The sequence below is a fragment of the Mandrillus leucophaeus genome, unplaced genomic scaffold (assembly GCF_000951045.1).
Source record: "Mandrillus leucophaeus isolate KB7577 unplaced genomic scaffold, Mleu.le_1.0 Scaffold17, whole genome shotgun sequence".
NCBI lineage: Eukaryota > Metazoa > Chordata > Mammalia > Primates > Cercopithecidae > Mandrillus > Mandrillus leucophaeus.
In genome coordinates, this window is record NW_012101698.1 from 257,254 (window position 1) to 273,444 (window position 16,191).

Consider the following 16,191-nt stretch of genomic DNA (forward strand, 5'->3'; position numbering starts at 1 on the left):
TTTCTTTCTTTTCTTTCTTTTCTTTCTTTTCTTTCTTTTCTTTCTTTCTTGAAATGGAGTCTTCCTCTGTCGCCCAGGCTGGAGTGCAGTGGCACGATCTCTACTCACTGCAACCTCCAGCCCCCGGGTTCAAGCAATACTCCTGCCTCAGCCTCCCGAGTAGCTGGGATTACAGGCACCTGCTACCACGCCTGGATAATTTCTGTATTTTTGGTAGAGACGGGGTTTCACCATCTTGGCTAGGATGGTCTTGAACTTCTGACCTCAGGTGATCCATCTGATTCAGGCCTCCCAAAGTGTTGGAATTATAGGCATGAGCCACCGCACCCGGCCCTCCAAATATTATTATTTTTAAATAATGGCTTTACTGAGATACACTTCACACACTATACAAGTTACCCATTTAAAGTGTACAATTCAGGCCAGGTGCAGAGGCTCACGCCTATAATTTCAGCACTTTGGGAGGCCAAGGCAGGCAGATCACCTGAGGTCAGGAGTTCAAGACCAGCCTGGCCAACATGGTGAAACCCCCTCTCTACCAAAAATACAAAATTAATTAGCCAGGCGTGGTGGCACATCCCTGTAATCTCAGCTACTTAGGAGGCTGTGGCAGGAGAATCGCTTGAACATGGGAGGTGGAGGTTGCAGTGAGCTAAAATTGCACCACTACACTGTAGTCTGGATGACAGAGCAAGACTTTGTCTCAAAAGAAAATAAAAATAAAGTGTACAACTCAATGGTTTTTAGTACATTCAGAGTTGTTGGTACAATCACACACACTTTTTTTTTTTTTTTAGAGATGGGGTCTTGCTGTGTTGTCCAGGTTGGTCTCGAACTCCTGGGCTGAAGTGATCCACCTGCCTCAGCCTTCTGAGTAGCTGGAACTATTGGCACACACCACCATGCCCAGTTTAAAAAAAAAAAAATTAACATAGCCATGCATTTCAGAAAAGTTATCTGCAGATCTCCAAGTGGACCAGCTGAGACTTGATGGGATCTATATGTTTTGTAAAACTAATGAACCTGAACAATACCTGAATATCATGACCTCTGAACTCAAACATTGAGACTGTGTTTATTTTTGAATCCCTAGACTGTTCTCTTTCTCTCTCCTGAGGAAACTGTAGCATGCTAGCAGCATATGATTTACTATCCAAAGTGTTAGAGAAATTTCTTGATTTTGGTTGATTAGGAAGATTAAGCTAAAGCAGATTTTGTAACATTCAAGAAACATCATCTGTCAGGAGACCCACCCGACCTATTGAAAGATAACGAAACTGCCAGGTACACTTGGAAATGGGAATGAATGAGAGCCCAGCTACACCATCTGTTTAACTGCATTCACTTGAACAAATGACTTTGAGTTCAGTTTCTTGATCTAGAAAATGGGATTAAAATACCTGCAATGCAAGATTGTTACAAGATTGTTACAAGACATATATGTTTGACATCACGATTTATTCAACAATTTGTATTGAGTGCCTACTACATGCCAAGCAGTATTCTGGACACTTAAGACACATCACTCTTCAAGCTAGACAGTGATTTCCATCTTCATGGAGCTTCTATTCTAGAGAGAGTAGACAGGTAATAAATGCTATATATAATCAGTAAGTAAAGTATCTAGTATATTAGACCATGACAAGTGCTATGGAAAAAAAAAAAGTAGGAGAAGGGAAACTGATGAGGATTGTAGTCTTAGGTGGTGGGGCGGCTGCAGTGCTCAACAGGGTATCAGGTGAGTCTCACTGAGAAGGTGCCATTCTAGTAAAGACATTTTATTTTTCTATATTAAGATTTTTCTTAAGGATCATCTTGGTCATTTGAAGGGGGCTGATGATGACAGTGATAAGGATGAGCATTAAGGAAATAAGAACAACAGGCCGGGTGTGGTGGCTCACACCTATAATTCCAGGACTTTGGGAGGCCAAAGTGGGTGGATCACCTAAGGTCAAGAGTTCAAGACCAGCCTGGCCAGCATGGTGAAACCCCATCTCTACTAACAATACAAAAATTAGCCGAGAGTGTTGGCAAGCACCTGTAATCTCAGCTACTCAGGAGGCTGAGGCAGGAGAATCACTTGAACCTGGGAGGCAGAGATTGCAGTGAGCCAAGATCACGTCACTGTACCCCAGCCTGGGTGACAGAGCAAGACTCCATCTCAAAAAAAAAAAAAGGAAATAAGAAGAGCAGAGTGACCAGTGTCCTTCAGATGTCCCCAGCCGTATGTTTTCAAAACAACTGCCGTGTTAGGGGCTGAGGATACAAAACCCTGTCAGATACCACCTTGCCTTCTGGGCGTGGGGAATATGGCAGACACAGACATCAGTGATTACAATTATAGTCCACTGGGATCGATGCTATGGGAGCACCTTTGAGGAGTCCCTTGGTCAGGTTCGGGTATTGGCAAAGATGTCCTGGAGGAAGAAATCCTTGGAGCTGAATCCAGAGAACAAGTAGAAATTAGGTAAAAAAAAGTCAGGGATGAGCATTTCAGCAGAGGGAGCAGCTGTGCAAAGGGCGTGAGATGGCCTGACATGTTTAGGAAGGTTCCAAATGCTGGAGTGAAGGGGCGGGGGGTTAGTTTAACTGCGTTCACTTGAACAAATGCAGAAGCTGAGGCAAGAAAGCGCAGGTAGGGGCCACATCATGAAAGGCCTTGTTACTTTATGGCTTCCTGGCTCACAGCAAGAATCAAGCCTTGTTTCCAAAGGCTAAACAAGAAGCATTGCTTGTTTAGCCTTTGGAAATGAAGTGCAAATAGGTAGTAGGTTGTTTGCCTACCATGGGTGCTGACACAAAGAAAAGCACCGTTTTCCTTTATGTTTCAACCTTAAAACAGGTGAGGGCGGGGCGCTGTGGCTCACGCCTGTAATCTCAGCACTTTAGGAGGCCGAGGTGGGCAGATCACGAGGTCAAGAGATCGAGACCATCCTGGCCAACATGGTGAAACCCCATCTCTACTAAACAAAAGTACAAAAATTAGCTGGGCCTGGTGGTGCACACCTGTAGTCCCAGCTACTCAGGAAGCTGAGGCAGGAAAATTGCTTGAACCTGGGAGGTGGAGGTTGCAGTGAACTAAGATCATACTACTGCACTCCAGCCTGGCAACAGAGCAAGACTCGATCTCAAAAAATAAAATAAAATAAATTAAAAAAAAAAAACAAACTTGAGATGAGGAGCTGCTGCTTTGGGGCGCCTTCCTGGCAAACCTCTTGCCCAGTGATCCTGCCCCACTTCTAGAGAGCTAGAGTGTTTCTACAGAATCAGTCCCAGGATTGTTTGTGGTCATTAGTAAATTGTGAGCACAACAAGGGCAGAACCCATCTTGATTCACCTTGTCATACCCCCTAGTACCTATCACAGTGCTTGGTACATAGTGGATGCTAAGTGTTGGCTGATTAATACAATATTGAATGTTTCAAGAGCGGAGAAAGCTGGTTGGGAAGGCTAGTTCCTATGTGTTTCAATAATAGTCATAGCAAGGCCAGGCACGGTGGCTCAGACCTATAATCTCAACACTTTGGGAGGCCAAGGTAGGCAGATCACTTGTCAGGAGTTCAAGACCAGCCTGGGCAGCATGGTTAAATCCCATCTCTACCAAAAAGTACCAAAATTAGCCAGGTGTGGTGGCACACGCCTATAGTCCCAGCTACTTGGGAGGCTGAGGTAGGAGAACTGCTTGAAGCCGGGAGGCAGAGGCTACAGTGAGTTGTGATGGTACCCTTGCACTCCAGCCTGGGCAACGGAGTGAGACCCTGTCTCGAAAAAAGTAGTCATAACAGCATAGCAAGCACTCTATACTCCTGAGTACCTTACAGATGTCAACTGATCCAATTTTCTTTTTTCTTTTTTCTTTTTTTTTTTTTTTTTTTGAGATGGAGTCTCTCTCTGTCGCCCAGGCTGGAGTGCAGTGGCACAATTTTGGCTCATTGCAAGCTCCGCCTCCCGAGTTCATGCCATTTTCCTGCCTCAGCCTACCCAGTAGCTGGGACTACAGGTGCCCGCCACCATGCCTGGTTAATTTGTTGTATTTTTAGTAGAGATGGGGTTTCACTGTGTTAGCCAGGATGGTCTCGATCTCCTGGCCTCGTGATCCGCCCACCTCAACCTCCCAAAGTGCTAGGATTACAGGCATGAGCCGCTGCACCTGGCCTACTGATCCAGTTTTCATAGAGGGAACTGAGGCACAGATAAATAAGTTGCCAAGGTTGTGCAACTAGAAAGTGGCAAGGCTGGGATTTGAATGCAGGCAGTTGGTTCCAGAAGTCAGCTGTTAACCACTCTTCTATATTGTCTCTCAATAAATGTTTTCAGGCTGGGCACAGTGGTTCACATCTGTACTCCTAGCACTTTGGGAAGCCAAGGTGGGCGGATCACTTGAGCCCAGGAGTTCAAGACCAACCTAGGCAACACAGCGAGACCCTGTGTCTACAAAAATTAAAAAAAAAAATTGGGGCAAGGTGATGCATGCCTGTAGTCCCAGCTACTTCAGAGACTGAGGCAGGAGGATCACCTGACCCTGGGGAGGGGAGGTCAAGGCTGTGGTGAGCCATGATCGCAACACTGCACTCCAGCCTGTGTAATAGAGTGAGACCCTGTTTCAAAAATAATAAATAAAAAATAAATGTTTTCAGTTCATTTATAAGGTTGCTTTTGTGCCTTGGAAGCTGAATAGAATTGCCATATGAGAAAAGCTACACACAGGAAGGGTGATACAGCTCTGGTTTTTAATAGCGCTTGCTTTTGGCAGTGAGACTTCAGAAGGCAATATTTTCCCTCTGATTTGAAAAAAAAACAGGTGTTTTCATCCCATATAATTTATCTCTCTTCCTTTTAGATGTTCCTTCTTATGCAGCATCCCATGTTCGCCTTGTCTTCGTTGCCAAACCAGCTACCTTGGGTGGACTACAAGTTTGAACATGTTGGATACCTGCCAGTCTTAGTATTTCAGCCTTTGCGTCCTCCTATAGTCAGACAACTCTAGTTCATTCACACGCAAAGAGTGGGGTATTTGGCCTGGCTCTTAAGTAGTTCTTCATTCATTTATTCATTCAACAAATATGTAATGAGCACTTACCCTGTGCCAGCTGGGACTAGAGCCAAGCCATATGCTCTGTGCTAGGGACCCAGCTGTGAAGACAACAGAGTCCCTGTCCTCCTGGACCTGACTTCTGGAGAGGAGAGGTAGGCAGTAAACAAGTAAACATGGATATACAGATTTATACTGTGTCAGGTGATGATAAGCACCAAAGAGATAAATTTAGCAAGATAAGAAGCCCAAAGGGAGTTTGCTATTGTCTCGAATGGACAGGAAAAGCTTTCCTGACAAGTGACTTTTGTTTTTTGAGACAGTCAGTCTTGCTCTGTCGCCCAGGCTGGAGTGCAGTGGCACGATCTTGGCTCATTGCAACCTCCACCTCCCGGGTTCAAGCAATTCTCTTGCCTCAGCCTCCCAAGTAGCTGGGACTACAGGCATGTGCCACCACACCCAGCTAATTTTTTCTGTGTTGTTTTAGTAGAGATGGGGTTTCACCATGTTGTCCAGGCTGGTCTCAAACTCCTAAGCTCATGCAACCTGCCTGCCTCAGCCTGCCAAAGTGCTGGGATTACAGGAATGAGCCACTGTGCCTGACTGACAAGTGACCTTTGAGCAAAGATATAAGGAAGCAAGGGGTTGATCTAGAAACCTAGGGAGGGAGCATTCCAGGTGGAGGGAGATGTGAGTGCAGAGGCCCTGCGACAGGTACAGGCTTCATATGCTGGAGAACAGTAAGGCCAGTGTGGCTTCACAGAAGAACAGGAGTTGGCACTAGAAAGGCAGTGGCCAGTCCCAGCAGAGCCTTGTGTGGACTTTTGCTTTCCCTGTGAGTGAGATGGGAAGCCAGGGTGGAAGAATGAAATGATCTAACTTCATTCGTTCGTTCATTCATTCATTTATAGAGACAGAGCCTCACTCCGTCACCCAGGTTGCAGTACAGTGGCACAGTCTCAACTCATTGCAACTCTGCCTCCTGGGTTCAAGCAATTCTCTTGCCTCAACCTCTCAAGTAGCTGGGACTACAGGCATGCACCACAATGCCCAGCTAATTTTTTTATATTTTTAGTAGAGACAGGGTTTCACCATGTTGCTCAGGCTAGTCTCAAACTCCTGAGTTCAGGCAATCCACCCGCCTTAGCCTCCCAAAGTGCTAGGATTACAGGCATGAGCCACCGTGTCCAGCCAATCTAACTTCTTTTAAAAAGTTACTGTTGGCCGGGCACAGTGGCTCACACCTGTAATCCCAGCCCTTTGGGAGGCTGAGGTGGGTGGATCACGAAGTCAGGAGTTCAAGAACAGCCTAGCCAAGATGGTGAAACCCCATCTCTACTAAAAACACAAAAAATTAGTCAGGCGTGGTGGCAGGCGCCTGTAATCTGGGGAGGCTGAGGCAGATAATTGCTTGAACCTGGAGGCTGAAGTTGCAGTGAGCCGAGATTGCACCATTGCACTCCAGCCTTGGCGACAGAACAAGACTCCATCTCAAAAAAAAAAAAAGTTACTGTTGCCAGGTGTGGTGACTCATGCCTGTAATCTCACCACTTTGGGAGGCCAAGGCAGGCAGATCACCTGAGGTTAGGAGTTCGAGACCAGCCTGGTCAACAAGGTGAAACCCTATCTCTACTAACAATACAACACCTAGCCCCATGTGGTGGCAGGTACCTATAATCCCAGCTACTCAGGAGGCTGAGGCAGGAGAATCACTTGAACCCAGGAGGCGGAGGTTGCAGTGAGCTGAGATCACACCATTATACTCCAGCCTGGGCAATAGAGAGAGACTTTGTCTCAAAAATAAGTAAATAAAATAAAAAGTTACTGTGGCTTCTTCTAGGACAGTTCTTTCAGTGTCCTGTGAAAGCCCTTGAAGTCTCAGAATTGCTTAGTTCCAGGGTGTGCTAGTGGAGAAGGAACTTGAGCTTTGGGAAACTTGTCTTTGCAAACAGAAGGAATTCTCCTTCGTGAGCATCTGTTATCTGGCAAGTATGCTAGAAGACACAAATATAGGACCCAATCTCTTCCCTTAAGGAAGTTTCAGTAGCGTGTGTGAAATGCAGAGGAGTAAATCCACAGTGGATAGGAGTGACACGATAGAGCCAGCACCAAGCACTGGGGAACCCAGAGCTGGGACCCTGGGTTAACTTGTCAGGGCATCAAGAAGGTTATGTTGATCAAGTAAGTGTTAGCCAGGCAGAGGAAGAGGAGAAGCATAATCTATTTTGAGATCAAATTGAACAGCTTCCTTTCTGAGAAATCACCAAACTGGAGGATGATGCCAATGTGGCGGGAGGTCCTAGAGGCCCTGGGGACCCTAAATGGAAAACTGCCATTGTTTCCTCAGAGGCTTTGGTAGCAACATGCAGGACTGGGCTCGCGGTCATGGTCAAGGCTGGAGCTGAGACTATGGAACTCATAGAGGCACGACTGAGGACAAGGAGTGGATACCCATCACCAAGCTGGGCCCTCTGGTCAAGCACATGAAGATCAAGTCCCTGGAGACCTATCTCTTCTCCCTGCCCATTGAGGAGTGTGATATCGTTGGCTTTTTTCAGGGGGGCATCTCTCATGGGTGAGGTTTTGAAGATTATGCTTGTGTAGAAACAGACCCACACTGGCCAGCGCACCAGATTCAAGGTATTTGCTACTGTTAGGAACTATCATGGCCACATCGGTCTAGGTGTCAAGTGCTTCAAGGAGGTTACTACTGCCATCTAAGGGACCATCATCCTGGCCAAGCTTTCCATTGTCCCTATGTGGAGATGCTATTGGGGGAACAAGACCGGCAAGTCCTACATCGCCCCCTGTATGGTGAACAGGCTGCTTTAGCTCTAAGCTAGTACACTTTATCCCTGCCCCCAGGAACAATGGCATCATCTCGACTCCTGTGTCCAAGATGCTGCTGCTGATGGCCGGTATTGACGACTGCTACACCTCAGCCAGGGGCTGCACTGCCACCCTGGACAACTTCACCAAGGCTACCTTTGATGCCATCTCTAGGACCTATAGCTGCCTGACCCCCAACCTCTGGAAAGACACTATTCACCAAGCCTCCCTGTCAGGAATGCACTGACCATCTCATCAAGACCCACACCAGAGTCTCCATGCAGAGGACCCAGGCTCCAGCTGCGGTTACAACATAAGCTTTCTTTTTTTTTTGAGACAGAGTCTCACTGTGTCGCCAGGTTGGAGTGCAGTGGGGATCTCGGCTCACTGCAACCTCTGCCTCCCGGGTTCAAGCGATTCTCTTTCCTCAGCTTCCCGAGTAGCTGGGATTACAGGTGTGCGCCACCAGGCCTGGCTAATTTTTGTATATTTAGTAGACATGGGGTTTCACCACATTGGCCAGGCTTGTCTCGAACTCCTGACCTCAGGTGATCCGCCGGCCTCGGCCTCCCAAAGTCCTGGGATTACAGGCATGAGCCACTGCACCCTGCCACAACATAAGCTGGCATACAAGAAGAATAAAGTGAATTAAACCTGTTAAAAATAATAAGCAGAAGAAAATGAAATTGAACAAACCAGCCACTGTAGTCCCTTCTAACACAACGTGGTCTGAGGGCATCAGAGCCCTTTCTCTCTGGCTATGGCTCTTCGGCATCTGAAGAAAGTTGTCGTAACTATTGGGTGATCCAGATTTGGGCACTGTCTGCTCTGATGGTGCCAGCTGGTCGGGAAGGAATACAAAGTATAGGCTCAACCCTTCCACAGTCACTATACTGGGAATTCAGGTTTTTCCTCTCTGTTGATGTCAAGAATTAATCTGTAGAGAACATTCTTTTTTTTTTCTTTTTTTTTTTCCAATTTCTCCTTGTTCTTGTCAAAGGCCGTGTCGCTTAAAACCAAATCTTGATAGGTTCTTCATCTTTATCACTCTCTGTGAGAGGTAAATATGATTTAAGTGAACCACAGTGAGAGGCCTGTCCTCACTACAGCAAATAAGATGTGTCCCAGGCCGGGCGCGGTGGCTCACGCCTGTAATCCCAGCATTTTGGGAGGCCCAGATGGGCAGATCATGAGGTCAGGAGATCGAGGCCATCCAGGCTAACACGGTGAAACCCCGTCTCTACTAAAAAATACAAAAAAAAAAAAAACTAGCCGGGCGAGGTGGTGGGCGCCTGTAGTCCCAGCTACTCGGGAGGCTGAGGCAGGAGAATGGCATAAACCCGGGAGGCGGAGCTTGCAGTGAGCTGAGATCCAGCCACTGCACTCCAGCCTGGGCGACAGAGCCAGACTCCGTCTAAAAAAAAAAAAAAAATGTGTCCGCGGTGACAAGTCCAGTCTCCTTTTAACATGGTGCCCAGAATTCCACGTACCTAAGGTTTGGGGGCTGATACAAAGCCACTGCCTCTGATCCCATGGAATGACCTGAATTTATTATCAGTTTTGCACAATCACTGCAGTTTGAGGATACATAGTCCCCTGAGATGAGGCCTGAGATAGATGTTCTGGGAAACCCCAAGAAAGCTAAAGTGTCTGCCATGGTTTCTTTCATGGCGGGTTGAGTAAGCCAAGCTCCTGAGAATGGTTGGTCACACTGTCTTTGCTGTTAAGGTTTCTTGGTTTACAGATGGTAAAGTTGCAGACAAGTTAGCAAACCAACTGAGTTTTAACAAAGGAAGCTTTAGCAAAATGGATGAAGATGCAGTTGGAAAATTAAAGTCATGCTTCCTTGATACGTACCTCAATTCTGGCAACTTCTCGCCTGGAATTTTCCAAAGTCAGTTTTTGGTAATCTTGCCATTTGTACTATCTTTATTTATATAGTTCTGGTTATGCCTGGTGTGTGCCAGCTGTTTTGGGAGTGTTTTTCCTTATTTCTCTTGGCTCCTGTTAAGTGTTAAATTGCTGAAACTGACCTTTAATGCTTCCAAAGCAATCAGCATGTTTCTCTCTGGATGGTTTTTAGAAGTGGATGCAATTTACTGATTTCACCAGTGAAGAGAAAGCCTTCCATAGTATGCTTTACTCAAAGCAGGTGACAAAAGGATGAATTTCTGGCTGGGCACAGTGACTCACGCCTGTAATCCCAGCACTTTGGGAAGCCAAGGTGGGCAATCATTTGAGGTCAGGAGTTTGAGAGCCTGGCCAACATGGCAAAACCCTATCTCTACTAAAAACACAAAAATTAGCCAGGTGTGGTGGCAGGCGCATGTAGCTACTCAGGAGACTGAGACAAGAATCGCTTGAACCCGGGAAGCAAAGGTTGCGGTAAGCTGAGATCGCGCGATTGCACTCCAGCCTGGGCAACAAGAACGAAACTCCGTCTCAAAAAAAAAAAAAAAAAAAAAAAGAATGGATTTCTGCCCTCTGAGAGAACTTAGAGAATAGAAATAATACATCAATTCATAAATGAGTAAAGACCTTACATCATCTATCTATCTCACCAAGGTTTTTAGAGGTAGAACTCAGTGTTCATTATGTTGTTGGAGTTAAGAGGTGAGAGACTAGCCTTGAAGTGACTTTTCCAGCCTGGATACATAGAAGAGAGTGGCCTACATCCTCCCCACTTCTAGTGTTGGACAAAGGGTCTGTCTCTCTGGTCTGCTGGAGAGCAGCATTATAAGCTGGTTATGGGTGCCTGACCTGAACAGAAGGCTGTTCTAATCTTTAGATGATATCCGTAAGACCATATTGAAATTCTGATGCTCAAAAAACATTTTATGTGACAGACCATTATACATTTCACATGATTTGGTCCTGGTGACAGAGGGGTTGAGGAAGTTTCCCAAATGCTCTTCAGTTCTTGGGCCTCTTCCTGATTGTCCTGGATGGCTCACTACAGATGGATTTGGTGGAGTCTGGTGCATAAGTCACTAATAGCCCATAGCAAGCAGGAGGCTATTTCAGCTGATCTCAGCAAGGCTTGTCATGACCAGCTCCTCTCTCAGTCATACCTTCAAGGTGGCACAGGGATTCAAGAATTGGCCTTGACTGGGGTGCAGTGGTTCATGCCTGGAATCCCAGCACTTTGGGAAGCCGAGGCAGGCAGATCACTTGAGTTGGGGAGTTTGAGACCAGCCTGGGCAACATGGCAAAACTCCATCTCTACAGAATCTACACAAATTAGCCATGTGTAGTGGTGGGCGCCTGCAGTCCCAGCTACTCAGGAGGCTGAGGTGGGAGGAGCGCCAGAGCCTGGGAGGTGAAGGCTGCAGTGAGCTGAGATCATGCCACTGCATTCCAGCCTGGGTGACACAGCGAGACCTTGTCTCCAAAAAAATAAAAAGAAGAAGAAGAAGGCTGGGCATGGTGGTGCATGCCTGTAGTCCCAGCTACTAGGGAGGCTGAGGTGGGAGGATTGCTTGAACCCTGGAAGCAGAGGTTGCTGTGAGCTGAGATCACTCTACTGCACTCCAGCCTAGGCAACAGAGCGAGATTCCATCTCAACAAAAAGAATTGCCCTTGAAGGAAAAGCCTTTTTCCAGGCAGGATGCTTCTGCCTGGACATCTCGACTGTGGGATTAATGCCCAAATGCCCAACTGTGAGAGCCGGCCTTACACTGAGACCTGAGGCGGAAGCATGACCCGCTCAGCAGAGAGAGGCAGAACAGAGGTGACAAAGGCAGACACCAACATGGTTCTAGGCAGGGAGCCTTGGTCTGCCAAACATGGAAGCAGGGACCCAAAGCTAAATGTAGAGGGGAGCAAGCAGAACGCCTAAGACCCTCTGCTCGGTCCATGGCCTTGGGCTGGCTTCCATAATTTAGCCATCAGACCAGATTTCACTTCCCTGTGTCAAGAGGGACTCAGACCTAGCTCTAACTTGTTTCTCTGGTTTCAGCTCTTACCTTGTAAATACTAAGCCTGAAAGTGGAGGTAGCTATTACATTGTTGCCTGTTTGGAGGTTGCCCAAGGAATTCCTCTTAGGACTGAATTGCTTCTACTGTTAATGCCAGAGGCATGGAAGCCACTGCTGGCCTTAGGGTTGGGCATCCCAAGTCAAAGGCAGAACAGCTTGCTGGGTCTTACTGAAAGCAGTCCCCAAAGGGTTGAACTCCTCTGGGATTTTCCTTCACTTGCAAGCTGCATGTTTGTCTAATAGATGCACAACTTGATTAAATGCCAGTGCGTCACAGACGCAATTATACTTAAGAACGAGCTAGTTCTTCTAATCTCTCTGCCATCACTGATTAATTAGATACTTTGAACTATGCCCAACTGTTTGAAAGCTGTGAAAAATACAACCTGTATAGTTAAAATTTCTGCACAAGCCTGTTTCCTCACTTGTTCTCATATTCACCATTCTTTAAACATAATATGTATTTGTACGTGTTTCTAAACACAGTCTGGCTATTTTCCTATCATAATTAGATATCCTTCCACTACTGGCCAAGAAATATACTCACACAGTAAGTCCAACGACAAAAGTATATGAGAGGCCAGGCGCGGTGGCTCACATCTGTAATCCCAGCACTTTGGGAAGCTGAGGCAGGCAGATCACTTGAGGTCAGGAGTTCGAGACCAACCTGGCCAACATGGTGAAACCCTGCCTCTGCCAAAAAATACAAAAAATTAACCAGGCATGGTGGCACGTGCCTGTAGTCCTAGCCACTCAGGAGACTGAGGCACCAGAATCACTTGAACCCAGGAGGCGGAGGTTGCAATGAGCCAAGATTGCACCACTGCACTCCAGCCTGGATGACAGAGCGAGATCCTGTCTCAAATAAATAAATGAATAAATAAAAGTATATGAGAGACCAGTTGAATAAGTTAGACATACCTTCAGATTGTTGCTGCCATTGGTCGCACTTTGAAAAAATTTTTTTTTCTCTTTTTAAATCTTACATGAATGCCTCAGAAAGGTTTGTTGTCATTATTATTAATTGTATCGCTTCATTGAGATTTTCAAACATTTTTCTGCCTACCAGGAGCCAGGGAGGGGTACAGTGGCTATTACATTCAACTGTTTGATTTTATGACATAATTAACTATGTATCTATTTTGCAAGTAATTTCCAGTCTTTCTTTCCTGTGATAGTATGGTCTTTTAAAGTAATTGAGCACTGGCCGGGCACAGTAACTCATGCCTGTAATCCCAGCACTTTGGGAGGCCAAGGCGGGCAGATCACCTGAAGTCAGGAGTTCGAGACCAACCTGGCCAACATAGCGAAACTCTATCTCTACTAAAAATACAAAAATTTAGGTGGGCCAGGCACAGTGGCTCACGCCTGTAATCCTAGCACTTTGGGAGGCTGAGGCAGGCAGATCACGAGGTCAGGAGATGGAGACCATCCTGGCTAACACAGTAAAACCCCATCTCTACTAAAAATACAAAAAATTAGCCAGGCGTGGTGGTGGGTGCCTGTAGTCCCAGCTACTCGGGAGACTGAGGCAACAGAATGGCGGGAACCCGGGAGGCGGAGCTTGCAGTGAGCCAAGATCGTGCCACTGCACTCCAGCCTGGGTGGCACAGTGAGACTCTTGTCTCAAAAAAAAATAGTGAGGCATGGTTATGTGCACCTGTAGTCCCAGCTACTCAGGAGAATCACCTGAACCTAGGAAGCAGAGGTTGCAGTGAGCTGAGATTGCACCACTGCACTCCAGCCTGGGCGACAGAGCAAGACTCCATCTCAAAAAAAAAAAAAAGTAACTGAGCACAGGCTTGACATGGTGGCTCACACCTGTAATCCTAGCACCTTGGGAGGGCAAGGCAAGAGGATTGCATAAGCCCAGGAGTTCAAGACCAGCTGGGCAACATGGTAAAACCTCATCTCTACAAAAAATAATCAAATTAGCCAGGCATGGTGGTGCACACCTGTAGTCTTAGCTACTTGGGAGGCTGAGGTGGGAGGGTCACTTGCACCCCTGCACTCCAGCCTGGGTGACAGAGTGAGACCCTGTCTCAAAACAAAACAGAAAAAATACATAAAGTAATTGAGCACAGAAAGCCCTATTCCATATTCAGGAAGTCTCTGAAAGTGACCCCTGCTGACTCACATCGGGTATACACTACATTTGTAGGACTGGAATGTCTGGACATGCTGAAGAAGATCAGTTAGAATATATCTGTATTTCTGTATCCCTAGGCTGAAACTTTCATCAGTGGTACATTCACATTCATGCCAGACTGTGAACTCTGAAGTCTCCTTAGCTAAATCCCCATGATCCTCCTTCTCTAGAAGCAGCTGTGGTTTGGACTGTCTTTTTTCCTTTGATTTGATGTTCTTAAAGGGGGACAAGGAACAGTTCTTCCCCACTTTTGTGGAAATACTAGCATTTGACCTTACCTTTTAAAAAACACATATAATATACAGTACACTTATTCCTTCCCACTCTATAATCTCGTTCTTAAATTCCAAACCAGATTTTGTCCTCTACCAGAAAAGCCAGACTGCATCAAGATCTCTCCCACTAGATCTCACCCTCTTTGTTGAGGATTAAGCAACTGTCCAGCCCTTTCTAAGCCAGATTGCTCTTGATGAATGTATAGTAAGTGGAACACAGTTGAAAGGTTATAGGTAATTGTGCAACTCTGATTCTTATCAACTTCATCTTCCTTCATCCTCCTAGGTAACAGCTTGCCTGATTGCTGTGGCCAAAACAGACAGTGAAGTTCAAGTACGCAGAGCTGCCATACATGTGGTTGTGCTGCTGCTTCGGGGACTCAGCCAGAAAGCTACTGAGGTCAGTCAGTCTCTTGCCCTTTGCAATTTCTCCACCTCTTTTATTTGTCTATTTCTCAATTTTCCTTTTACCAGGGAAGGCCTCAAACCTCTTCCGTCGATGGATTCATCCAAATGAGTCCGTCAACAGGGATTTTGTAGCAGGAAAAAATCCTTGTTTGTATCTTCAGTGTATGTCTGTATTACCTCAGTAACATTGACCAAACTATATACTAACTGCTGGAGAAAAACCAGAGCACAAGGTTATAGATTGAGGGCCTGAATCCTGGCATTGTCCTCATTGTTCCAAGGTGAGCTAGCTAGAACACATTCACCCTGCCTCTGCAGTGTGAACTTCAGTGACTTGCCTTCCTGACTCATTTAATTGTTCATTCTAAATTACTAAAGGGCCTCATTGAAGATGTTTCCTTTCTAGCTGAGTTCAATCCATGACATGTTAGTTGCTGCATAAATTAAATTTTCTTCCTCCTTCGAGAGGGTTTGGCTGGATTTCTCCGCAGTGTATGGCCAATACAGGAAGAAAGTATATATTTACATATATACTTTTACATGTCAGTATAATATGGAAACACATTCCCAGTTGACTTCCTATGGAAAATTTGCATTAATAATTCACCACCCAGTATCCACAATGCTCATCTGTGGCTAACACATCGGTATTTAACCAAGTGTCAGTGAAGCCATTATAAAAGTGATTCTTTTAGGCCGGGCTTCGTGACTCATGCCTATAATCCCAGCACTTTGGGAGGCTGAGGCAGGCGGATCACCTGAAGTCAGGAGTTCGAGACCAGCTGACCAACATGGAGAAACCCCGTCTCTACTAAAAATACAAAATTAGCCGGGTGTGGTGGTGCATGCCTGTAATCCCAGCTACTCAGGAGGCTGAAACAGGAGAATTGCTTGAACCTGGGAGGCGGAGGTTGCAGTGAGCCGAGATGGCGCCATTGTACTCCAGCCTGGACAACAAGAGTGAAACTCTGTCTCAAAAAAAAAAAAAAAGTGATTGTTTTGTCACACACATGGGCTTTATTCATCCTAGAATGTTACCATATGGAGTTTCTGATGCCATTTTTGTACAGGCATGGACTCGGTAAGTTATCCCCTTCCTTTCCTACATAGCCACCTTTTCTCTTTACATAGCGACTTGCTGTTGTTGCAGCTCATTAGCGAGGCCGTTGGATTTCCCAGTGCTTTGGGAATAGTGCTTTACCCTCAGCTGCATTTCTCCCCCTTCTCCTCCACCTTGTGTAGGTGAAGGTTTGGATTGAATGAACTTATCTGCTATGAGCCTGTTCAACTACAAATTAGAAAAACTTCAACTACGATGTCCTAAACAAGTAAAGATTTTTCTCACATCACAAGAAATGTAAGTAGGTGGTGTCTGTTTAGCAGCTCAGTATCAACAGGATCAACATTTCTATAATCCTTGTGGCCTTTGCCTCATGGCTACAAGATAGCTGCTGCAGCTCTGGCCATTGTGAATGATTTAAATGAGTAAGAAAGAAAATAAGAGAAGGACAGCCGTAAGTG

General features: G+C 46.0%; 1 protein-coding gene across 1 annotated transcript in view; it reads left to right on the forward strand.

Annotated features, from left to right (window-relative positions):
* The window catches only part of TANGO6 (transport and golgi organization 6 homolog (Drosophila)), a 289,584-nt gene that overhangs the window by 236,565 nt on the left and 36,828 nt on the right, over positions 1–16,191 (forward strand). Inside the window, exon 17 of the mRNA XM_011976674.1 lies at positions 14,549–14,662. Within this exon, the coding sequence (XP_011832064.1) occupies positions 14,549–14,662 (114 nt within the window). The remainder of the gene's footprint in view (positions 1–14,548; positions 14,663–16,191) is intronic.